Raw genomic sequence first — 25,030 nt, 5'->3', positions numbered from 1 at the left:
CTTAATCCTATGGGTCCCCTACACAGGCTTCAACACAAAAGGAGATTTGTATTTATACTATGAATATGTGTTCTCAAAGTGGAAATGGCAATAGAAAATGGAAATTTTCCCACTGAAGATGAATTTCAACACTGCACAAAATAGCTTTGGTTCAGAACATCTACATAGTTTCAGGCCACCACTGGCCTTTGTCATTGTATTAAACAAGCCTACTTAAAATACATATGTTTTAATGAGTCATGTGAAATTACTAAGCACTGAGCATGAATGTATGATAATGTGCCTAAGCATCATTTGTAAAAATACAGTGTACTGGTATGGCAGGTTCATATGATATTTGCCAGGGATTGCTGACTACTTCACTTGTGTTTATATGACATTATATTTTTATAGAATTTCCCTGCACTCTTTAGATTGTGGAAAATAATGCAGAAATACTCCAAATATACAAGACTATATGAATATGTGTGTGTGTGTTTGTTTTGAAGAATAAAGACACTTGCCCTGAGTATTTACAGAGTACCAATAATGGTTTTAGTAGTTTCTGTGACTGAGATGTTGGCTGTGATATGGTTGGATAAATGCCTTACTTAAAATGCGTACTCATTTTCAGGATATTAAATATGAAGTAATAGGGGAGCACTAAGAAGGGAACATTTTCAGTTGTTAAAGAGGTTAATAGAGAGAGACATGGCAATTTGGAAGAGATGCAGGACCAAGCAGCATGGACACTCAGAAGAGGTGCAGCAGTTTATTTGGAATAGAGGAGCATGGGTAATTAGAAGAGGCGCTGATATGTTGGAGGGAAGGGTACAGAGAAGCATTGTGATTGGTGAACAAGCAAAGGGAATAACTAGATAAAGCCAGAATCTTCATAGCCAGTTTCAATTATGAGAGGTATTTGATGTTCATGGGTAACATCTTCTGGTGCATCTTGGGTAGGTAATCCTAAATCAAGATAAATTGGCAAATGTTAAACAACAGACAGCCCAAACTGTCACTGTGGTGCATCACCATGAAAATATTTATTCAATACAGGAAGAAAAGGGTAATCTTCAGATGCATCTCACTAAATGATTTTAATTTAACATGAGATAAAATGCTGTATACAGTCCTTCACAAAAATATGGAACCTTCTGGATAATGGGTTTCCAGATAAGAGATCCCATACCTGTACCAAGTCTCACCAGTTGTGTATGAAAACAGATATCTTCCCTAAACTGTCAAAGAACAGTATAAACTGTACAACAGTTAAAACAACTCATATCTGAAACTTAGTAAACTTTGAATTTGGGAATTTAAAAAAAGACATCACTAATCTGATTATAAGGCAAGATTTCTTCAACAAATCTTTTTAATTAAAAAAAGTGGGTGAAATATACTAGATACATATTTTGTCTAAACTAAACCCTACATACAGTACAAGTTAGAGAGCAATATGCCTATGCTGTATAGGAGATCCTTGCAGGGAAAACATATTAGATTTCATATAAAATAAACTGACATTGTATCTGTATATATTCTACATATTCTCAGTAATCACAAGGTTATACCATATATATGATCATACAAACCTGTGTCACTGCCGGCTCCTCTGATTCGCTCAGCTTTACTTGCATGGCTAGACAGAAGTCCAACTGCAGCATCATCATATCCATCCTCTAAATTCTTTTCCTTGGCCAGGGAACCTGGGATGACATGTACTATATAGTCACTATAGTGAATTTTCTTAGTTTAGTCTACAGGTATGGGACCCCTTATCCAGAATGCTTGGGACCTGGGGTGTTCTGGATAAGGGACCTCTCTGTAATTCGGAACTCATACCTAAAGTCTACTAAGAAAAATTATTTAAACAGTAATTAAACCCAATAGGATTCATTTGGCTCCAATAAGGATTAATTATATCTTAGTTGGGATCAAGTACAGGTACTGTTTTATTATTACAGAGAAAAGGGAATCATTTAACCATGAAATAAACCCAATAGGGCTGTTCTGCCCCTAATAAGGGGTAATTATATCTTAGTTGGGATCAAGTACAGGTACTGTTTTATTATTACAGAGAAAAGGGAATCATTTAACCATGAAATAAACCCAATAGGGCTGTTCTGCCCCTAATAAGGGGTAATTATATCTTAGTTGGGATCAAGTACAGGTACTGTTTTATTATTACAGAGAAAAGGGAATCATTTAACCATGAAATAAACCCAATAGGGCTGTTCTGCCCCCAATAAGGGGTAATTATATCTTAGTTGGGATCAACTACAGGTACTGTTTTATTATTACAGAGAAAAAGGAAATTATTTTTAAGAATGTGAATTATTTGATTAAAAGGGAGTCTATGGGAGATGACCTTTCCGTAATTCAGAACTTTCTGGATAATGGGTTTCTGGATAAGGGGTCCAATACCTGTATTTAGTTTAGTGTCATTATCGTACTATCCCCCAACTCATCACACAATAGAGATGTAAAAATAAAGTAGTTGTTCTCTGGAAATGTCTGAAGATCACATGGAATTATATGAATGTATTGATTTTCTAGCACAACTGTTGGTTTTCTTTCAAAATAACAAAATCTGAAAGTTTTCACAAATAACATTATATATATATATATATATATATATATATATTATACTCTCAGTCACAGGCTGTTTTATTTTGATATTTATATGATATCCCGTGCACAGGGGCAGCTGCAGCGGATTTTGGAGTGTGGTGCTGTCGTGTGGACTGTTTTATATATATATATATATTATACTCTCAGTCACAGGAAATATAAGCTTATAGTTTGTGTCTTTTACATCCTGGCAAAGTACTCTTAAAAGCTAGAATCTGGGGGTTGTACTGAATACTGAATTCTAATATAAGCCAAGTTGCAATTTTGTACAACCATAAGTAGAAGAGAAGATACGATTATTATGATTATTATTATTATTGTTGTTGTATTATTATTGTAAACTTTGTAATTCATTGCCTATAGGTTATATATAAGAAGTTAAAGCAATACTTCCCCATGAGAAAGGGTGATGCTTGTGTGTCTTAAATTTCTTTTTATGTAATATAAATATTTTATAAAGTTAAATTGATGTATTGTTGTCTATTGACCAACAAGCTCCTGTTAGGGATAAAGTGTCAGAGACAAGTAGGGGTGACTTCTGGGTGTAGGTAAATGGTAATGGGGTATTTATTAGAAATGGAACTCTGGACAATTTTGAGGTACACAATATTTTTTAAGGAATATCTGACATTTGGTGTTTTGTTTAATTTAGAACCAGCTAGGGTATGCTTGTAATTATTTCCATTGAGATACCTTATTGATATAGCTGCAATTTTAAAAACATGGAAGGTCTAATTGGTTGATATGGGCAACTGCACCTATGTTAATGATGAATATTTAGAAAACCAGTGCCTCTGTTACATTTATTAATATAAATAAGTGACATTAACAGGAGAATATCATGATTCTTACAGTAGATAGAGATTTATATCTTACCACTAATGTCAAATCCCATCTGATTTGGTACTTCTGCATCATCATAATTATCTGTAACAAAAGGTTCAGAGGATGTAAAATCAATATAAAAAAATGGATATAAAATATACATTGAAGTCTTGGATATTTACTAATCATGCACAAATTCAAGTGTTATTGAGCAATCCTTATTCATTTAAATTGCTGCCTCTAGCTGAATTACATTGGTACGTATTTTAGAGGAAACATTTGGTTTTCCAGGAAATTCATGTTAGTTTTTTGCTTAATTAACCCTAAAACTTTATCCAACCGTTTTACATAGAAGCATGACTGATAGACTATGGGGTACATTTACTAACCCACGAATCCGAATCCGAATTGGAAAAATTCCGATTGGAAAACGAACATTTTGCGACTTTTTCGTATTTTTTGCGATTTTTTCGGCGCCTTTACGACTTTTCGGAAATTGTCGCGACTTTTTCGTTACCAATAAGATTTGCGCGAAAAAACGCGACTTTTTCATAGCCATTACAACTTGCGCGAAAAAACGCGACTTTTTCGTTGCCATTCCGAAAGTTGCCCTAAATCTGGCGATTTTTTCGTAGCGTTAAAACTTAAAAGGCGCGACTTTTCGTGCAAGTTTTAACGCTATGAAAAAATCGCCAGATTTTGCGCAACTTTCGGAATGGCAACGAAAAAGTCGCGACAATTTTCCGAAAAAATCGCAAAATACCGATCATTACGAAAAAAACGCAATCGGACACATTCGGCCCGTTCGTGGGTTAGTAAATGTGCCCCTATGACTCATAGACTATGAGCAACACATAACTGAAATATAAAACCAAGTAGATGTATTTAGCTCAGAACAAATAAATACATGATATAAACCAGTTTCAGTACATTGTAGATTATGTAATATTTGGAATTTTTTACCTTGAGACTTGGATTCTTTTTGATGCAGCACTTCCACATCATCATATTTATCTTGGTTAAAAGTCTCACTTGTACCTGGGGAAGAAAAGAGATAGAGGGTAACATATTAAGTACAGAGCATACATTTGTATCAGCAATAGCAATTAAGCATTACGTAGCTTTATTACACAGCTCTTTTAATTAAACGTTTGGTCACTTGCACAGACAGAGTCTCTTTAAAGATTGATCAATGTTTCAAATTATGGGGGAAAAAGTTCTTTCCTAGATATTGTGCTTGGGTGAAATCATGTTTACAGTATATGCAATGTTTGAGTGACTTGAACACTAGGGTCACTGGTATAAGACTTTACATTAATAAAAAAAATGATATATTTTTTATTCAAGGATATATGTCACTGTTCTATCCTGAGTGTCCTGATTTTTACCTCCTTGTTATACCTTCACCTAAGCTCAGTGAATAGGGTTTGTGCTGAACATACATTTTGCCTGTTGTCTTAATCACAAAATCTGTGTTTTTGTTATTTATTGAACAGGGAAATTAAAGTTACTCCATGTTTGGTTCTTGCAAGGTAGATAATTAGATTATGAGTGCACCGGAGATGGAATTCTTTGATAGAGTACAATATATACACAGAATGGAATTGAATTGAATTGTGATTTACAAAAATGTTACCATCTAAAACCTGACAAAATGTTTGCTTTTATAAAAAAAAAAGCTATCACATTTTATTGCTGCAAACAGTAAAAATATACATCTGCCTCTTAGAGAACATCAGCAAATATCAGAATCACAGCAGAAATAACTTTTATCCAATTATTGTGACCAGTAATGAGCAAATTTATAAATAAATCCATTGTTTAATTTTTACAACAAATGTAGGATATTAGTTATGTCTCTAGAAAATACTATTAAGTAAAACCAAATAGAATGAAGATATCCTTCCCAAAAGAGGTTCACAATGGTAAAGCCTTGAGTTGTGGGTGGTAGAAAGGGATTTTCATATTTTTTCATCTTACAGTTTGAACAGACTTGAGTAGATCTAACAAGTTGCAACCTACCATTGGATCTTACTAATTATGGTGCCGCTATCAGTCTGTAGTTTGAATAAAGCCCAACAACTCTGGCACTTTGTGTTATGCACCCCACATTTTTTTCTCACTAAAATGCTATGCTAAATACAAGCCATTAATCTTTTATGGTGCTCATTCTATTATTTTTTATTAACTGCTAAAAAAAATTACCCCCCGTGTAAAATGAAAGTGTGAATTAAACCTACATTCACTGTCTGAGTCTAGGGAGAGGGTTTTCTTAACCTGCTCCTCTACATCATCATAACCATCTTGGATAATCTCTGCAGTCCCTGAAAAGTTAGAAAAAAAAATAATGTATAAATGTTGTTAGACATCTGTTGGCTCCAGGCTAACTACCATTATTGAAAATATTTTTTATTTTGCACATTCCATCTTTTTACCCAGTTTTATTTTTTTACTGAATATTTTCTTTAAACTGTTAAAATAATTTTCCTAAAACAGATAGCCCACGTGTATTATCATAAATGTCAGGATTATATCCTACTTTCAGTGTCTGAGGTTGAGGAGAGGGTTTTCTTGACCTGTTCTTCCACATCGTCGTAGTCATCTTGAATAATCTCTGCACTCCCTGGGAAAAAAAATCGGATCAGTTTTGCCGCTGTTTACAATAGTTTGGTATGAAAATTTTGTGACTTTCAGATCGCCAATACGATATTACCATGATAATACCATGACTAATATGATTTTTTCGTAAACATTTGTCATCTTCAGAAATTTTTGTTTCCAATTTTCTGAATTTTTCCCATTCGGGGTTCGAACTTGTGTTTTGATAAATCTGCCCCTTTGTTTCCCCTAAGTAAATAAATATATTTGGGATGTGATTGTAAATGCACAAACCTACAGTTTACAAGATAAACAAGTTTAAAAGAGAACAGACCAGAGAAAAAAATATCCAATGTTTCATTAAAACCACAAAAAATTTCATTTCCACAAATTGCAGTCATTTATCAAAAGATCTGAACTGAAAAAGTATAAATAAAAAAAAGTTGCAGATAAGATAAACCTTTTTTTGACTTGTTGCACGATAACCGTAATTTTTTCATATTGTTGCACAATAGCCAATATCAAAGAACCCCGAAAACCTCTTAAATCATACCAGGGGAAAGGTTGGCTTCTTTATCCATGGGCATCATCAAGTTGGCTTCAATCTCCTCATAGATCTCATCATCGGGGCACATAGAAGATCTTTTCCCTAAAGTAGAAAAACAACCCAGGAGTTTATTAAACAGTGAGTTCTGAGCGGGATTCAAGCACCTAATTTTTTCTATGGTGTCTTACTAGCTGAGGTACAAAATAAAATATGAGTAAGGTCACAGAAAATGTTTAAGTTAGTAATTTTAGTATGTTATTGTTATTGATATTGTTATTTTTTGTCATGCGGTGAATTTTACCGCGGTGAATTTTACCTCAGTGAATTTTGGCGCCCGTATCGTGAAAAATTTGCTGTGAATTCATGCCTGCGAAAAACTTTGCTCATCGCTACATATAACATGCATAATGGTTTGTGCACTGGGCCTCTAATCTACATTGATAAATAGACATGGAGTAGCTTATTTCTTCCTATGAGCAATGTTTAGCTTATAAAATAACAAAAAACATAGGCAAAAACTATGTTAAGCACAAGCCCTATTCATAGCACTCATGTTGCACAGGGGCTATACTGTCTCTTTAAAGTAATGAGGGGACATTTAGCATGCAGAACACAGCATACAAAGTGCAAAAAAAGGCAATCGGCTATTGCTCTTGGAACTGATGTGATAGAGTAAGAAGAAAGAAAAGGGCAGATGCAATATATACAAAATTGAAAAGTAATAGTGTTAAACTCTAGAAAGCAGGACAGACCTTGATCATTGATATTGTTTAATATAAAGACATACAAATTACCTTTTTTCAACACCTTTAGGTTTTTCTTTAGGATCCACAAACCAATGAGAGCCAGAAACAACAAGATGCCAAAAACAACTGCAATAGCAGTAAGAATGCTGGTTGAGGAATGTGAGATGAGCGACTCAATCAGAGTTTGCACTGGGCAAAAGAAGGGATTTGTCATATAACAGATCATTGCTACATACAGACCAATAGCAAAGTATTTCCACATGATATTATACCCATATATAGTTTCACAATATAATGATTGTAAATACAAAGCTGGTGATGCTTATTGAGCCATGTGTGGGGTCTTTTTTTACCTGATGCCTGGAAGTACCCTGGGGAGATTAAAATACGCTTTGAAAAGGATTTGCCATTGCAATTTTTTTTATTTTTAAATTCAGCAAAACTGATTTCCTTGAATGTCTGATATTTGCTAAAAAAAAAAAATCTAATATGAAAAGTCTTTTTGGAATTGTCGCCCAAAAAAAGACCAGCATAAAAAATCTCAAAATGATCTTCAAGGAAAGGGAAAGGACCTCTGCCACTGACTAAATGATCTCAGTAAGTTTTATGTGGCAAATTGTTAGACTTCAATTTGTAGCCATTTTGACGCATAGTAAATCTCAAAAAAATTGATGGTTAGTTAATTGGCCCCTAAGGTGCAGATTTATCAAGAATTAAAGTTTAATACTCAAAAACTCACCACTCTATTCATTCCTATTAGAGGTGAGCAAATTTTTCTGTCAGGATTCACAGTGAATTTCAGCATTTTGCTGAACTTCCGGAAAAATTTGCAGCGGAAAAATTTGTTGCATGTCAAAATAGGCGCGGCCGCATCAAAATGGGTGTGGTGAAGCCAAAATATGTGCAGTCACAGCAAAAAAACATGCGCAACAAAAAAAGTCAAGCAGCAAACATGTTTCACGGATGTTTTCCCTTTTTTGATATTTGGCAAATTTTTTCGCAAAGCAAAATGGGATAGATTCGCTCATCACTAATTCCTATGGGATTTTTAGAAGAGTATTTGTCGGTGGCTGAAAGATAGAACTCACCCATTGATAAATACTCTTCTATAAATCCCATAGGATTGAAGAAAATGTGGGTGAGTTTTTGTGTATTAAACTCACATTTTGATAAATCTGCCCCTTAAATCCTTTCAAGTATTCACTGAATAAGAACATGCTTGTCTCGCTACCACACATTACTCTTACTTATACAAGAAAAAAATATGGATTATGAATTTTTACACCGGAATTAAAGAGCTTATGAATCCAAATTGCTGTAGAATATACTGTAGTTCAACCTAAAGAAGGTACAATGAAAATGATTACAATAAAATGTATCTTGGTCTTAAACAACTTTTTAATACAAATTTATTGAAATTCTAATTTGTGTAATTTTGGAGTTTTTTTCTACTTCAACTAAATTCACAATTCACCGTGTTTGCTGATTTAAAAAAAAAAAAAATCTGAATAAAAAAACTAGCCCTAGAAGCTTCCTCTGAGAGCAGCTGCCATTTTAGCTTGGTCTTGGTAGCTTACTGCTGCAGTTATAGCCGTTGCAAGCTCAGATGACATATTCATAAGGGAGGGAGAGTGAGTTCTTATGCAGTCTCATGGGAGGGGGAGCAGGAGAAGGGAGGGGGAGAGAGGAGAGAACTGAGCAGACTAAAGCCCCAAACCTGTAGGAGCCCTAAAAGAGAGGGAGTCTGATACCGAAGAACATGTTCCCAAAAAAGGAGACCGTAAAACCTGTGTTTCTTTTGATAGAGGCCTCAGTGCAGCGTTTCTGTGAGTGCTTATGGCTTTATTTACGCAGATCTTTCTGATAAAGCTTACTTAGTTGTTACCTTGCCTTCTCCTTTAAATAAATGGGTTTTGCTGTGTTTTTTGTCCTTAATTAAAACAAATAAATTACATGATTTTTAGAGCAAAAAAACTGGAATTGTGGTAAAAAATGAAAAATGAACATTGATAAATAACCCTTTAAGTTTTATAGTACAGGTATGTGACCTGTTATCCATAATGCTCAGGGGGACCTGGGGTTTTGCAGATTTGTAATTTGGCCCTCCATACCTTAGGGGGCAGAGTTACTAAAAATCAAATTTCTTTGTTTATAGAAACTTACATAAACTCCTGAGAGTTCTGTGTTTCAAAAATTTGATCAATGATGTATTTATTAATAGTCACAATAATTTGTAAGTTGATCATACAATAAGTTCAAATGTTTACTTATTTTTATCCATAGTGTTTGGCTTAGTTTTCTCAAAGAATTCTGGCGAACGTTTTACTAGAGTTTTGTCGATATATTACTGGTTCTCAAAGAAATTGTACATTTCCATGAATCCCTTTTTTTTTTTTTAATTCCTCTTGAAAAATGTGCATGAAAAATATGTGTGAAATAGAAAATAATAATATTAAACACATTGTTTTCTATGATTGACAATAATGGTGAAAATATTATTGTTTTCTATTTTAGACACTTTTAAGGGGAACTTGAAGAAATTATTTTCAAGGGTAACGTGAACATATTTTAATATTAAACATATTTTGCTAAGTGTGTGAAACAGAAAAAAAGTGTTTAAGTTACCTGTAAAAGTGTGTGAAAATGGGCTTAACTTTCCCTTGAAATTGTGTGTGAAAAATGGGTTTAACTTCCCTTTCCCCTTTTGAACATTAAAGGTTTTTAAAAACAAACAAACATTTTTTTAAAAAAAATACTCAGAATTATCAGAATTTTGAAAAAACAAAACAATTGTATACTGGCAAAAAAGCATACATAAAAAAATTAAATAAATATAAACATTTACCAAAAAAAATAATAATTGGGCCCCTAAGTCTCCTACAGATTAAATAATTATATCTTAGTTGGGATCAAGTACAGGTACTGTTTTATTATTACAGAGAAAAGGGAATTATTTAACCATTAAATAAACCCAATAGGGCTGTTCTGCCCCCCAATAAGGGGTAATTATATCTTAGTTGGGATCAAGTACAGATACTGTTTTATTATTACAGAGAAAAGGGAATTATTTAACCATTAAATAAACCCAATAGGGCTGTTCTGCCCCCAATAAGGGGTAATTATATCTTAGTTGGGATCAAGTACAGGTACTGTTTTATTATTACAGAGAAAAGGGAATCATTTAACCATTAAATAAACCCAATAGGGCTGTTCTGCCCCCAATAAGGGGTAATTATATCTTAGTTGGGATCAAGTACAGGTACTGTTTTATTATTACAGAGAAAAGGGAATCATTTAACCATTAAATAAACCCAATAGGGCTGTTCTGCCCCCAATAAGGGGTAATTATATCTTAGTTGGGATCAAGTACAGGTACTGTTTTATTATTACAGAGAAAAGGGAATCATTTAACCATTAAATAAACCCAATAGGGCTGTTCTGCCCCCAATAAGGGGTAATTATATCTTAGTTGGGATCAAGTACAAAATACTGTTTTATTATTCCAGGGAAAACGGAAATCATTTTTAAAAGTTTTGAATTATTTGCTTATAATGGAGTCTAAGGGAGATGGACTTCCCATAATTTGGAACTTTCTGGATAACAGGTTACTAAACAATGGATCCCATACCTGTACAAAAAAATGTAAAGGTAATCATACATTAAAAAAGAAAATGCATTAATGGGAAGGTAAAAATGTGCTCCAGTTCTAGAACCCCAACAGCAACCAAATAGAAAGCAGAAAATACTAGTCTACCATATAAAAATAATCTGATGGGTTGCTATGGGTTACCAGACTTGGAGAAACATTCTACATGAGTTTCCATGCCCCCCAGACAAATAACAGTTACCATTAGAACAATTCTGCAGTGCTGGAAGCCCATAAGTTTCAGACTGATTGTGTAACGGCTTCTTTCTTTCACCTTCACCTGCAAAATACATATATAAATGAATAGCTATCATGTAGCATCATTTTATAGACTGGTTATCTTACAGTAATTTGTATTTCTATTTTCTAGTGTAAACTTGAGAAAAATAGTTTTTCTCTAGAGATTCTGAAAGGCCATTAAGAGTGTAAAGTATGTTTAATTCCAACAAGTAACAAAGTAAACCCATTCATAGCACATTATAGGTGAACAATGAAAATCTGGGGGACTGGGGGTTGGTAGAAAAGGTTTCTCAGAACATAAAAACCTAATATTTTTAAAGTTCTACATACAAAGGATTTTCATGTTTCACATACAAAGGATTAGAAATGTTGGCCACTATTCTCCCTCCATTATAAATACCCATGTACAACTTGTTAATGCCATTTAAATATGATTTTATAAATGTAAAAAATAATTCCTTACATTTAATTTCGGCCACTTCAGCCTGCAGATTGCAGGAGTGTTTTGCCCAAGGGGATGAAGGGCACTGCCAGAATGACTGATCGTGCTTACGGCATTTAATTAGATCCAGCCAGTAGGGTGGATCGGCAGCACCGTATGTAAATGTAATTGGACGGATTCCCTTGGTGCCACAATTCAGGTGCCTGCAGATAACAGAGATAGAAACTTGGTCCATGTGGTTGTTGCACACTGATCTCCAGCTTCCATTGTAGTAGACTTCCAGTCTTCCTTCACATTCATGGGACCCTCCATCCAAACGGAGGTCTGTAAACTCTGCAAATGATTTTAATGTTAGGAATGCATGTGATGAAACATTACTAACTGATTAGCAACATTTGGTAAAATACTGAAATAATGCACGATTCCAACTAAGGGGCAGGCTTGTCAAAATGGAGTTTAGTTTAATACATAACAACTCACCTACATGTTATTCTTTCCTATGGGATTTTTAGAAGCATATTTATCAATAAGTGAAAGCTAGAATTCATTGTTTAGTAAATATACTTCTAAAAATTGTAGACAACTTTTAGTCACAGTAAAAAAAACTCTAAAATTACATACATTTGAATTTTGATAAATGGGACATGATGTGGTAGTTTTATCAATATTTGTACTTTTTTGTGGTAAAAATTTTGGATAATGATTGAAAAAACTCACATTTTTGATATGCAAAAAAATCAAATGTAAAACTTCTAAAAGCTTGAGAGGTCATGGGAGCTCTAGTCCTAGTTTAATTTTATGTTTTTAGTAAAAAAAGAAAAAAAAGTAAAAAGAGATTTGTGACCCATTTAAAATGTTATGAATTATGTTTTGAATTTGAGGTTTTTGCTATTTTTTACATTTTTATTCAATCACATTTTGTATATGTGATTGAAAATTGAAAATTGTATATGTGATTGAAAATGTCTCGACAATGCTTTTCTCATTTGTATGAAAATATTGCAATTTCGTTCCAAAAGTCACAAAATTTTCAGGCCAAAATGTTTGTAAATGCCACAATAACAGTTCTGGCTTTGAAGCCTTCAATAGGATTCAATGGCATTTGACAGATCAAACCTGGTGAAAATATAGTCCCGATGGAAGTGTAAGCAAAGCATTAACAAATTCCAAAAATGTTTGTATTCTTTGCGCAAAATATGATATTTTTGTGGAAATTTACCAAAATCCATGAAAAACTCGTGGAATTTTAACAAACTTTTCACATACATTCCGAAATGTTCTATCATTTAGAAAAAATACAAATTTATCTGAAAATTGTTTAGTAAATGGGCCCCGTGATGTGTATGTATTGATCTCTGATAGATTCCATCATGGCCTTTACTGCAAAGTGTTTCTTTATGTATGAAAAATTGTTAAACTAAGAACTCATTCACTGCAACAAGGTGTAGTGCATGGTGAGAAAATAGGTACAAAAGGATTTTTTTTTTCTATTAAATCAATGCTCATTGTTCCCACTTTATTCACAAAATGAAGAACTGTGTTAAAGGGTCGTGGCATTAGGAAGGTTGAGAACCACTGCTGTAGACCCTCCCATTCTCCTCCCATCATGCCATTCCTGTTCCTGCTTTCCATGTGTGGGGAGCTACTTCAGAGGTTAGGAAAGCAATAGTCTTTTTGACCTCGAGCATTTGTCCATCCACCCCAACATTTGCATTCCCACTCCAGCATTTATACATCTGCTCCAAATAAAGAACCTTTGTGGATATCAAGTGAGTTCTGCTACCTGGCAAAGATTGCCCACAGTGGTTGTGCCCAGCTCCATACAGGCCCAGGGAGATGGGTCTCAGGGGAAACTCATCCATTATCACAGTAATTGGAGTCACAATTAGTATAAAAGCATCTTTTTAGAAAAAATAGTGATCTACATGAAACTATTGATTAAGATAAAGCAATTCAGAATATCCCCAGGTATGTAAGCCTACAGTATCACATACATTCCATAAACTATCTCCATGTGTAGAAAGCTTAATTTGGCCAATTTCACTGTTAATAGACATATACAACTGGGAACATGTACAAATGATCATTCTTTACCGGAACATTTCACACGTGCATCCTGCTTCTTTGTACAGGAGTGTTGGCCCCAGTTGTTGAAAGGACATTGCCAGAGACCTGTTTCACTTCCGGTACAGTTAATCCCACTCAGCCAAGCAGTGCCATTACCAGTTTCTTTGTGGCTCATTGTTGAAATACTGATGGCATGGCCACAGTTTAGCTGTCTGCAAACAACATTAGCATCTGCTTTGTCCCAGGAATCACCACAGATCGTTCCCCACTCCCCTTGGTGGTAGACCTCAACTCTGCCTGCACACCGATGTGGACTATCCACCAGTCGTATGAGTAAGCTTTCTGCAGAAAACACAAAATTGTTTAGTTAGTTAGTGCTTCAGAACTGAGTGAGCAGCTTATTGGCCTGTGTATGGGACCCTCCGATGGGCCAACCTGACCAATATGTGGTCAAAAATAGGCCAGATATTGATTGGCCAGTTAGAGAATGGATCATAGCAGCTTCCCGATAGGATCCTTACCCTAATGGCCTGCATTTATCATTGTCGTGATCCAATTTTTGGCCTGATGACCAAGCAATAGGATCAGCTTGCTATTGTCAAACTCAAGGCAACCAAACAAGCAGATCTTTAAAGGAACAGTAACACCAAAAAATGAAAGTGTATAAAAGTAACTAAAATATAATGTGCTGCTGCCCTGCACTGGTAAAAGTTTACTTCAGAAAGTCTACTATAATTTATATAAATAAGCTGCTATGTAGCCATGGAGGCAGCCATTTAAAGGAGAAAAGGCACAGGCACATAGCAAATAACAGATAAAACACTACTGTATTCTACAGAACTTGTCTGTTATCTGCAATGTAACCTGTGCCTTTTCTCCTTTTTTCCAGCTTGAATGGCTGCCGCCGTGGCTACACAGCAGCTTATTATATAAATTATAGTAGTGTTACTGTAGCAAACACACCAGTTTTACCAGTGCAGGGCAACAGTGCATTATATTTTTATTACTTTAAAGCTCTTTCATTTTTTGGTGTTACTGTTCCTTTAAGTATAGGCACAGCTTAACTTCAAGAAGACTGTTCAAAATTGCTGATTGCTTGCTATTGGTAAGGATTTGCTGATTGCTTGCTATTTGTAAATAAAAACAAATAAGGATATTTTTATGGTTTTTGTTTACACTTAATCACCAGGTTTAAGCTGGAGAACAAACATCTTTAAGACTTTTATTGGAAAGAAGGTAGAGTTTATAACTTTAAAAATATGGGGGAAGCTGAAAATCCATTTGAAGTAGAAGATATTTACTTAAGTTGGACTTTTTTCTGACTTTATTTGAAAGCACTTTAAGAAAATTAAAGTCTTTGCTTTCTAAAATCTACAGTATGAACTTCAATTATGTTCAGTGTAGTAGAGTAACGCTGGCTGAACTGAGACTAGAGTGAAACAATAGTATGCATATATTGAAATGATGGACCAATTTAGTTAAAATAATCTGAATAAATGTTAATGTGAGGTTTAAATGGATGATGCTTTATAAAATAAAATAATTGCTTTTAAAATACAATAACTAGTTTGTAATTTACAGTTTGGGCTCAGCAACACTTACAACCAATACCAATAAATAAATAATTTCATGATAAAACCAACCTTACCTGAGCAGATTACACTCACACGATTCTTCCCATTTGCATACGGCACAGAAGATGGTTGCGGCATTAAAGGGCAGTCTGTTAAATTGTTCTCATTTCCTTTACATTTAATATCTCTCCATGTAACAAGCGTGCCAGCAGCCGATTGTGCCTCAACTGTAAATGCACTTCTGGCCTCTCCACAGTGTAACTCTCTGCACACAAGCTGAGCCTCCTTAAGGCCCCACTGCTCCCCAGTAACACTAAACCAAGTAGAATTCTGAAGAACCTCCAACCTTCCCTCACAGTGACTCTCTCCATCCACGAGGCGCATCAATTCTTCTTTCCCTGTAGAAATACATACAAGGAAAACAAAAAGCAAGAATTCCTTCAATTTACTCCTAGCATACATAGACTCTGGTATCCTTAAAATGGACACACACGTAAAGACAGAAACATATTAATATACACACGCACTAGTGGTTTTAAATTCTCTGTGGTGTAAATTCTATAGCAAATTGTCTCCACTACAACAAGTGGGGAACATCACAAAGAAATGTTGTATTAGCATGGAGGAGGTGACAAACCTGTATATAATGAGAAGTAAAAGTGATTGCTCTGTTTACATAATGGCAGTTTGACTCTCTATGCTCCCTATGCTCCTAGCAGTTGCAGGCAGCACCCCCAGACCCTCTGGGAGCTCATTACAAAGACAGGCAGCCTTCCTGCCCTGCTCAGAAAGGCCTTCCTAACAATATCTTTGCAACTAAATTAATTAATTAATTAAGCCTTCCTGTGGAAAGTGAGCTTCAATAAGTGAGCTGGACCACTGCAATGGATTGTCTGGCTTGCATGTTCCTCCAAGAGCACTATAGCTTCCAGGGCCAGACAGTAAAATCCTTTTAACAGAGAAACATTTTGAACATTTACCTTGAAGCTTACATCTCCCACTAAGCAGAATATAAAGGGAAAACTCACCTTATGACACATTTATTTGGTCACTCTCCTAAAGCCCCCATGTGTAGGCCCCTAAAACGTATATACATTTTGGTGCCATGTTTTACCCACATGTTATGTATAGAATTCAAGATGAAAGAGGGCGGGGGATGTTTCAAGGACATGTCAATGATCATTTCTGCATTTGACCATATTTATTAAGCTTTCTCCCTTGCTCTCTGGAGTTTGGCATTTACTTGAATGAACAACAGGGATAACAAGCAAAAAATAAGGTGGTCAGTTGTTCTGGGCTTCTTTCTCTTCCTTTATTGAGATTAATTAGGTAATTATTCAAACCTGTTTTTTCCTCAAACCCAATTATTTCTTTAGGCAAAATTGATAAACAAATATTTCCTAATCAATTGATATGTCAACAAGTGGTCTTGTTTTTCCTCTATGAGGAAATTTTCTCATATTGCAAAAATAACCTAGGGGATACAATTGGATGGAAAAGGTACAACAGGTAAAGATCTCCCTTCTATACATATACATATTTTTACATAAAGGCATTTTTATTTGCTTCAGGCTATTTGGGTATTTAGAAAACTAGGGTCATGTAAACTGATTATATATATATATATATATATATATATATATATATATATATATATATATGACATATTTAAGCTTTGTTTTTGTTAACTTCAGCTGAGAATGAACATAATGACATGTCACTTACCTGTGCAGACCACACCTGCAAGATCATCACCTGAGCAGTCGCTGTTTCCAAGAGCAGCAAATGAGCATTCTCCAAGATGTGACTCTGTGCCCTTACAATGAAACCTATCAGTCCAAACAAAGTCACTCTTCCCAAAATACCTTCTATCTGGAATGAAAACTGCAGTACCGCACTGTAACTGCCTGCACAGAACATTGGCAGCATGTAAATCCCAGTTTGATTTGCAGAGTGCTCCCCACTGCCCTGTGTACAGCACTTCTACTCTTCCGGAACATCTCTGAGTGCCGTTCACCAACCTGAATCCACTGTATGGACCTGCAACATCATAATAACTCAAAATATTAAATACATGTGTAGGGATCCATAGGGTTAACTAGTCCCTATGGCTTTAAACCCTGCAGCTTCCTGGTTTTGTGCTGTTACTGGGCAAAGACCCCTGTATCAGTTTTGAGTTCAGATGTGTGATTATTGGTTCACAGGGAGACCACTCCCTTGGCACTCTGATATAGTGTTTAGCAGGGGGGTGGGTCTGCCTCTTTGGCTGCCTGTGTTCACAGGGGAAGGAGCACTGTGCTGGAGGCAAGGAACTAGGCCCCAGTAAAAGCCATGTGCCCCAGAGTGTGTCAGCCACTCTGGTGAAGTCGGGGACAGGGACCCCGTGAATGAGGACCAGTTAGATAGCAAGTTTTGTGGAGCACTTTCTAGGAAAGTGAGATAGTGAGGGAAGAGAGCACGAGCAGTTTGGCTCAGAGGAAAGTAGCTGTGGGAGTACCCTTCCAGACAGGCACTGTTGCCTTAGTGTAGGGCCACGGTTTAGACCTAGGAGGCAGGTAGATTGAACCCTGATCCAAAGTTGCCGTGGGGCCTGAGGAGTGTGGTATCCAGCTAGCTGTTCCACAGAGTGAGCAACTGAACCGGTGGCACTGATCCTGCCTGGCTCAAGGGGAGTTGGGAGGAGCGGGTGTGCACCCTCTCTGTGCTGTCCTCAGAGAAAGCTATGCTAACTGATGTGTGAGTATATTGTATAACCCTGCAAGTTACTTGTCTCTGACAATAAACCAGTTCTACTGTTAAACTGCAAGAACCTTCTGGCGCCCATTTGTTATTCTGCACTGCACACAGCTACAGTGAGTTGTAGTTGCACTACACCCTAGCTCCGTTTGGTTACTTCCACATAGCGAAGGCCCATCCTGAAGGATTGAGTCACGTGTACCCCATGCTCAAGGCCTATCTAGCCGTGCTGTTGGCTTGTTACAGCCAAGAAAGGGTTACACATGTTTTAGTTTAGACTAAACTCTCAGTGCATTTGGCTCAGCTTTCTAAGCATTAGTAAAAAGATATCTTTGTTGCTTACTGCAAACAAGGAAAATCTACACATGTCTACACATGCTGAAATTATAACTTATTGTACAAATTAATTAAACTTTGTTTTATCTTTACGGTGCTCAAATGGTCACAGAATTATATTCAGAACAAGAAATATATGATAAGATAATACTGATCGTCATGCACGTTGTGATATTAGGAGACACTGGAAGCCCTCTGACCCAAATGTCTGGAAAAAGTTTGCTGCTTATGTGAGTACTGTAGGTTATGTAACAGCTACCCCTAAAAAAACTAAACAGTATAGTTCTACATTACAGAAAACAGTTTCCAGTGTTAAAATTATTTTTACCATACCTAGGCAGTGAATGGTGGGAGAAGATGGATTTGTGCAGGTCCTGGCAGGCCTGGGCACTCTGTAACACTCAAACAGACTGCTTTCATTGCCGGTACATTTGATTTTCTCTGTCCAGATCTGTGCCGACTTAACATTCTTATCATTATGAATATATTTCCATGGTGCCGGAACTGCTGGTCCACATCCCAACTCTCTGCAGATAACTCTGGCTGTTCTGAACTCATCATCAATCTCACACACTGAGCCCCAAGTACCTCCATGTTTCACTTCTAGATTTCCCGAGCAGCTGTTTGGCCCATCCACCAGTCTGGGCTCTCTGTGGTCTGGAGAAGGCCCATGAGGTTCAGAAAAGAAATGCAAGAACACAGTATTAAAGGAAGGTACTGCTTTTATATTTAGAATTCTGTTAGTGAGATGCTGCCTCCACAATAATTGGGTGGTAAATGTTCCACCCCAATAGCACTATTGTTCCCTCTTTTTTCAGCTATGCGGGCAAAAATAATGCGTTGTCTGTACTTCAACAAGCCATGTGTGCAGTGGTGTGAAAAAGTAATAAATAATAAGTGTTTTTTTGCACTCAGTTTTCACAGTTTGTTGATGGTGCACCAACACTGAATAGCATCCAAGGTGTGTAAGACTACTGTACGTTTAAAACCAACACTCTTTTAGAGCATCAACTAACTAAGCATGCATATATCACCGTACCCCAATTAAGGTTATATCCCATGTATATATAGAGAGAAGGAAATAGAGTGTAAATAGAGAGTTAATTTTAGGGGCTGTAATTTATTGCACACTGGGACAATTCTTTTGGTATTGTAATTGGTCTTCATACTTTCGAGTTTAAAACTGAATGTTATGTGTTTGCTAAGGTGTCACTTACACTAGCGACTGGGCAGTGAATAATTGAAGGACTGGAAGAAACAATAATAAAGAGCAATAAAAATACAAAATCCTGTACTGATGATTTTTTGATGGGATAGTCAGATTATTAATCAATAATTTATTTAAAAAAAAATGAAAATGGTTTAAATATTAAATTGCAATTTCTCACCACCACAAATAACCCCGGCATCTTCACTGTGGCTGCAGTAGTGAAGACCCCACATGTTATGATCACAGTCCCTCAGGCTGGATTCTTCTCCTTTACATCTCACACGACTTAACCAAATTTTCCCAGAAGCAGCTCCAAATGGTGTGGCCTTGATATGGGCAGTGTCTTCATAAGAGGTGCTACAGCCAAGCTGTCTGCATACAACTTCAGCAGCATTCTCATTCCAGAAGTCATCACACACTGTGCCCCACTCACCTCGGTGCTTTACCTCCACCCTTCCAGCGCAATTAGTGCCTCCTCCAACCAGTCTCAGTAAGTCTGGCTCACCTGTAAGCATGCAAGACAAAGTTATGTATGAAAAAGCATTATATTGTAGACAATGTATGTGTATCCTGGTATCTGAAACAGTTAAAGCACATTCACTGGCTGCGCTTTCCTCAGCCAGTGTTTGAAACTTCAAAAAGAGTGAAAATATTCCTCTATGGTTTACACTAAAAACATGACTACAGAAATGATAGACAAGAGTTGCAAAAGCATCTCATTTAGATATGAAAATAATTTCTACCAGCTAAATGTATGAACTTTATTTCACATGGAGGAATGTTTTACAGACCCCATCCCTATCTTCTTATTATCACTGTTCCCCAGTACCTTCATTAGCTGTGTTCTTCTCCAGTCAGGGTGTCATAGACATTGTGAAAATTCTGGAAGGTCTAAACGCATGTGCTAGTTATTCGTATAAAAGTAAAGCGCAGTGTAACACTCTCATACCCCATGCTATGTAAGCTGGCTCTTTTAGAGAAGCCCTCACCTTTACAGATCACTCCGACGTCTGCTCTATGAAGACAGTTGCTAAGTCCCCACATTTGATGCTGACATTCCCAAAGGACTGCTTCTTCTCCTGTGCATTTCACTCGGGAGAGGGAAATGTTTCTTGATGATTGTCCAAAGAAAGCTGCCTGGGCCTTCATTTGTCCCTCTGTTGTGTTGTTGCATCCCAGCTGCCGACATACCACAGATGCTGCCTTTTGATTCCAATTGTGGTCACAAACTGCTCCCCACACCCCCCGATGCTTCACTTCAACTCTTCCTTCACACTCATTGTTTCCCCCAACAAGTCGCAATTCCTCAGGTTCACCTGTAATAGGAAAAGCTTCTTTTAAAAAGGAAAGGTGCTGGCTATAAAGGACTATTCTGTTTAGGAATAGGGAAAAATATGTACAAAGGGTCATTTACTATGTCCTGGGACAGGTCACAATAGCGTGCCCCTTAGTGCTCATATCTATGGTCTGGCTGCAGTCTGCACCTCTCATTGGACAATACAATTCAGAACAAGCTCAGCAAGGTGTAGGGGTGCATCCCCCCACCACCCTTTAGGAATACATCTCTGTGAAACACAGGCAGAGCTGTATTCATAGGGCGGCCCAAGTTTTTCACAGGCCACAGCTCTGAAACCTGCAGCAATTCAAATAGAGTGGAGGCAGCAGGTAAAGTACAATAAAATGGCAGATTGCATCCATTGGTACTATAAGATAATCTGTGGTGACATTGTTATATGGTATCTTTCTGAACTAGGCATTAAGCAATGTTAAAGGGATGTTTCTACAAACTTGTGTTTAAAACAGGCCAATGCATGTGTCTGTATAGATTTATAGTAGTCCTCTGTACAGGCTGTAAACAGATGATTTGAGCTGCAGCTACACCTATTTACAGCCACATAGCTTGTGAATAGTCATTTTTGTTTAGCAATGCTAAACCCTGCCAAAAAATCAGAATAAGTGCAGCCCTGCAACGTCAAAGCTGAGCCCTGACTGACTCAACCCGCCTAATTTGCATTTTATAAATAAAAGGACTACATTTTATGATAATATAATTGTCATGACACCATATTACCAGTAATGGTCTAAGCAACCAAACTGCTTCACAAAAGATCAAACTTGTACTTTTTGGCATGCATTTCTTACCTGTGCAAATGACTCCAACATCCTCAGTATGATCACATTTCTCAATTCCCCATGTATTATGCATACACCATGCAAGGCTCGGCTCATCTCCCGTACATTTAACATTACTGAGCCAAATCCTTCCTGATCCAGCTCCAAAAAATGTTGCTTTGGTAGAGAAATATTCATTGGAGGTGTTGCAGCCCAGTTGTCTACAAACAACAGAAGCTTCCTTTGCACCCCATTGACGACCACACACAGTACCCCACGTTCCTTGATGCTTCACCTCCACTCTCCCCTCGCACTCATTGTCTCCCCCGATAAGCCTAACATTCTCATCTGCACCTGTAGAAATAAAGAGAACATACAAAGTTATCCATGTCAAGCATAGTATACACATCAACATCAACAGATTTGATAGAATCCAGATGGTGATTGCCCAGGAATTGGCAATCACTATAAATATTATTTAAACTGCTCATCTGTGAAGTCCTTTTGAGTCCAGCTAACAGTGGTTGTTAGTGGGAATTATTGCAGACTAGCTCTCATTTAAATGGTCTAAGGATGAGTCTTAATTGTAGGCCTATATTCTGGTTAAGCACTTAGCTGTTGGGCTGATTTTTCACAATGTCATTTATTGAAGCTATAAAAGAATAGGTTTAGTGATGGTTTAGACCAATAATAAAAATCTACTTTACCTGATCCAACATAATTGCTGGGATTATGTGACACCAGAGAGCACCCCAAATCAAAAATAGACCCACTTTGGGGCAAGCAATACCAGTAATTCAGTTATGTATATACAACCAACATCATGTTTCTGTCTTTGTTGGAAAAGGTCTTAATGGGGCATAAAACATATGCCTCCCTACTAAGACTTCATTCTCCCTATGCTGAGCCTAGTGGATATACAGTACCTTGTCCCAGGCTTTTCAGAGGACCAGTAAACACACAGCGGTTACTCTCTTCCCCACAATGCTTTTGGCTAATGTTTCACAGATATTTCCAGGCCATTTCAAGTAGGGGAACACAGGAGAAAAGACATGCAGTCACTGTTCCCTCCAAGCTGCGCTAGTGCACACAAATATTAAGGCCAGGGCACACAATAAATTTTGTCCTGCACATAGACTTTTGCATGAAAATACATCATTTTGTTCTTATTTTGATAGGCACACCCATTCACGTATGGGTTTAAAAAGTGCACACTAATTTTTGCACACATATCCAAGAGGAAACATGCAGCACACAAAACTGATGTAAGCCATAGAGAAGTAGAACAACAGACTCAATTTAGAATTTCAGCTTGAAGCATATTAGCCCAGGTTGCATTTGGCAATAAAAACATGTCTGCCATATCAGTTTCTGACTTTCCCATATATTTCAATTGATTTAAGTTGAAATCTCATATGGAATATGGCCCAATACTCTTCAATACAACATACCACAAGTATATTTTCTTAAAATATGTGCTAAATAATTGTAATTTTATAAAGTGTAACATATGGCAACTTCACAAAACTCACTGATAAAAGACAGTCGCATATACATGAAAATAGATGTTGGAAGGTTTCCCACCTTGACAGATGACTCCAACATCTTGGCCATGATTGCAATAGTGAAGCCCCCACATTCCATGCTTGCATTCCCACAGGGATGTCTCCTTCCCTGTACATTGCAGGTGACTTAACCAGATCTTCCCAGATCCACCTCCAAATGTAGTTGCTTTAATAAGGGAACTGTTGCATCCCAGCTGCCTGCACACCACAGCGGCATCCCTCGTATCCCAGTCATTGGCACATACTGTGCCCCACTCTCCTCTGTGTTTCACTTCAACTCTTCCCTCGCAGTCATTTGTTCCTCCAACCAATCTCAGCTCCTCTGGTTCTCCTTAAGAAGAGTAAAAACAATAAGATCCCAGAAGGATTCTAATTACGATCCAAACACTGCATAGTGTGGAGCTGAGTTTAATAGATGACTGGACTGTAAAAGATACTATCTTGATCCCCCATGAAATGAGATGAGCTGCCTATAAACCCTAGAAAATACAGCTGGATAGATGCATAAAATGGGCCTCTTTTACTGAACCACAACATTTTGCATGCAAAAGAAAATTTATGTTAAGGAATATGATCCCAATTTTTTTCTTTAAGGAACACTGTTGTGGAAGAAAGGGGTGAGCATGTTTTGTTTTTGTGTTTTTTCCCCCATAATCGTGTTTTTTCCTTTAAGCTTGAAAATTAGTTATAATGTAACTTGAATATATTTTGACTTAGTCCAGCAAACCAATCAGATGTCTGCTTTCATTATTTTAGAAGCACTAAACCATTTATAGTTAACTGGTTGCTACAGTATAAGCCAATGTAATATAGTCAGTCAGTTTAGCCAGATAAGTATACATTTTAAAAAGTGTGTAAAAGGATTCTTGGCAGAAGAACTGACACACAATGAAAGCCTGTGCAGGGCAATAGCAGGGTATGCACTTAGGCTTCAGTATGAAGAAAGCTAATGCTAGACTGAAATAAATATATGAAATATCATTTAACCGCTCAACAGTCAAATATTGACAATTATCAATAGACAAATTGATTGGATGCTTTTCTAATAACAAAATCTATTAAACATATTAAAAAAAATACAGCTTGTGCTGATTTCCACAGGGCACTGGCAGTGAAGTCTCTGACAGTATTAAAGCATTCAGTGGTCGAGGAAGTCATTATTGACTTCTAATATCCTTATAATGCATATCTTGTAAATGATATCCATATAAATGGTCCTTAGTAATGTCTTCAGTTATAATCTATATTTAGTGGTATAACTTGTGTCACATTAATCATAATACTATTTTGTTTATTATAACAAATAATATACTCCTTATTGTCAAATATGAGGACACAGTATTAAAAGTCACCTTGAAGTTGGTGGCTTATAATATACTGTATGTATTATTTGAAAAACTACAGTGGGAAAGAGTATATTAAAGGGATTAAACAGAAACCTGCACAAATGACTCCAACATCTGCAGTGTTGTTCCAGATGCGATATCTGTTCAGTTCAGGCTCACAGTCCCACAGGGCTGATTCATTCCCTGTACATTTCAGTCCACTAAACCAAATCTTCCCTGTTCCAGCGCCAAATGATGTTGCCTGTTCATATGAAGTGTTGCAACCTAGTTGCCTGCACACAACCGTAGCAGCCTTCTTATCCCAGAAAAAGTCACCAACCGTGCCCCATTCGCCGTGGTGCTTCACCTCTACCCGCCCCTCACATCTATTGGAGCCCCCAGCAAGTCTCAACTCTAATGGCCCACCACCTGCAAAGCAAAAATTTGG

General features: G+C 36.7%; 1 protein-coding gene across 3 annotated transcripts in view; it reads right to left on the bottom strand.

The window, feature by feature from the left end:
• Positions 1-737: 737 nt before the first annotated feature.
• The window catches only part of LOC101733428 (deleted in malignant brain tumors 1 protein-like), a 96,704-nt gene continuing 72,411 nt past the window's right edge, over positions 738-25,030 (bottom strand). For 2 of the 3 annotated variants that reach the window (XM_031890909.1, XM_031890908.1), the window contains exons 20-38: positions 24,697-25,011; positions 23,277-23,588; positions 21,723-22,046; positions 20,570-20,896; positions 19,759-20,085; positions 18,704-19,027; positions 17,024-17,338; positions 15,373-15,696; positions 13,752-14,066; positions 11,679-11,990; positions 11,178-11,255; positions 7,378-7,518; positions 6,590-6,685; positions 5,978-6,061; positions 5,679-5,762; positions 4,402-4,476; positions 3,490-3,540; positions 1,575-1,688; positions 738-948 (exon numbers count right to left, since the gene is read on the bottom strand). In XM_031890909.1, coding sequence (XP_031746769.1) covers positions 854-948; positions 1,575-1,688; positions 3,490-3,540; positions 4,402-4,476; positions 5,679-5,762; positions 5,978-6,061; positions 6,590-6,685; positions 7,378-7,518; positions 11,178-11,255; positions 11,679-11,990; positions 13,752-14,066; positions 15,373-15,696; positions 17,024-17,338; positions 18,704-19,027; positions 19,759-20,085; positions 20,570-20,896; positions 21,723-22,046; positions 23,277-23,588; positions 24,697-25,011 — 4,013 coding nt within the window. In that variant the 3' untranslated portion in view covers positions 738-853. The remainder of the gene's footprint in view (positions 949-1,574; positions 1,689-3,489; positions 3,541-4,401; positions 4,477-5,678; positions 5,763-5,977; positions 6,062-6,589; positions 6,686-7,377; positions 7,519-11,177; positions 11,256-11,678; positions 11,991-13,751; positions 14,067-15,372; positions 15,697-17,023; positions 17,339-18,703; positions 19,028-19,758; positions 20,086-20,569; positions 20,897-21,722; positions 22,047-23,276; positions 23,589-24,696; positions 25,012-25,030) is intronic. The other variant, XM_031890910.1, reaches the window with a different exon arrangement.

Source organism: Xenopus tropicalis, chromosome 8 (assembly GCF_000004195.4).
Source record: "Xenopus tropicalis strain Nigerian chromosome 8, UCB_Xtro_10.0, whole genome shotgun sequence".
Taxonomy (NCBI): Eukaryota; Metazoa; Chordata; class Amphibia; order Anura; family Pipidae; genus Xenopus; species Xenopus tropicalis.
Note: the sequence above shows the minus strand (reverse complement) of the source record. Positions and strands in the feature narration are given on the sequence as shown.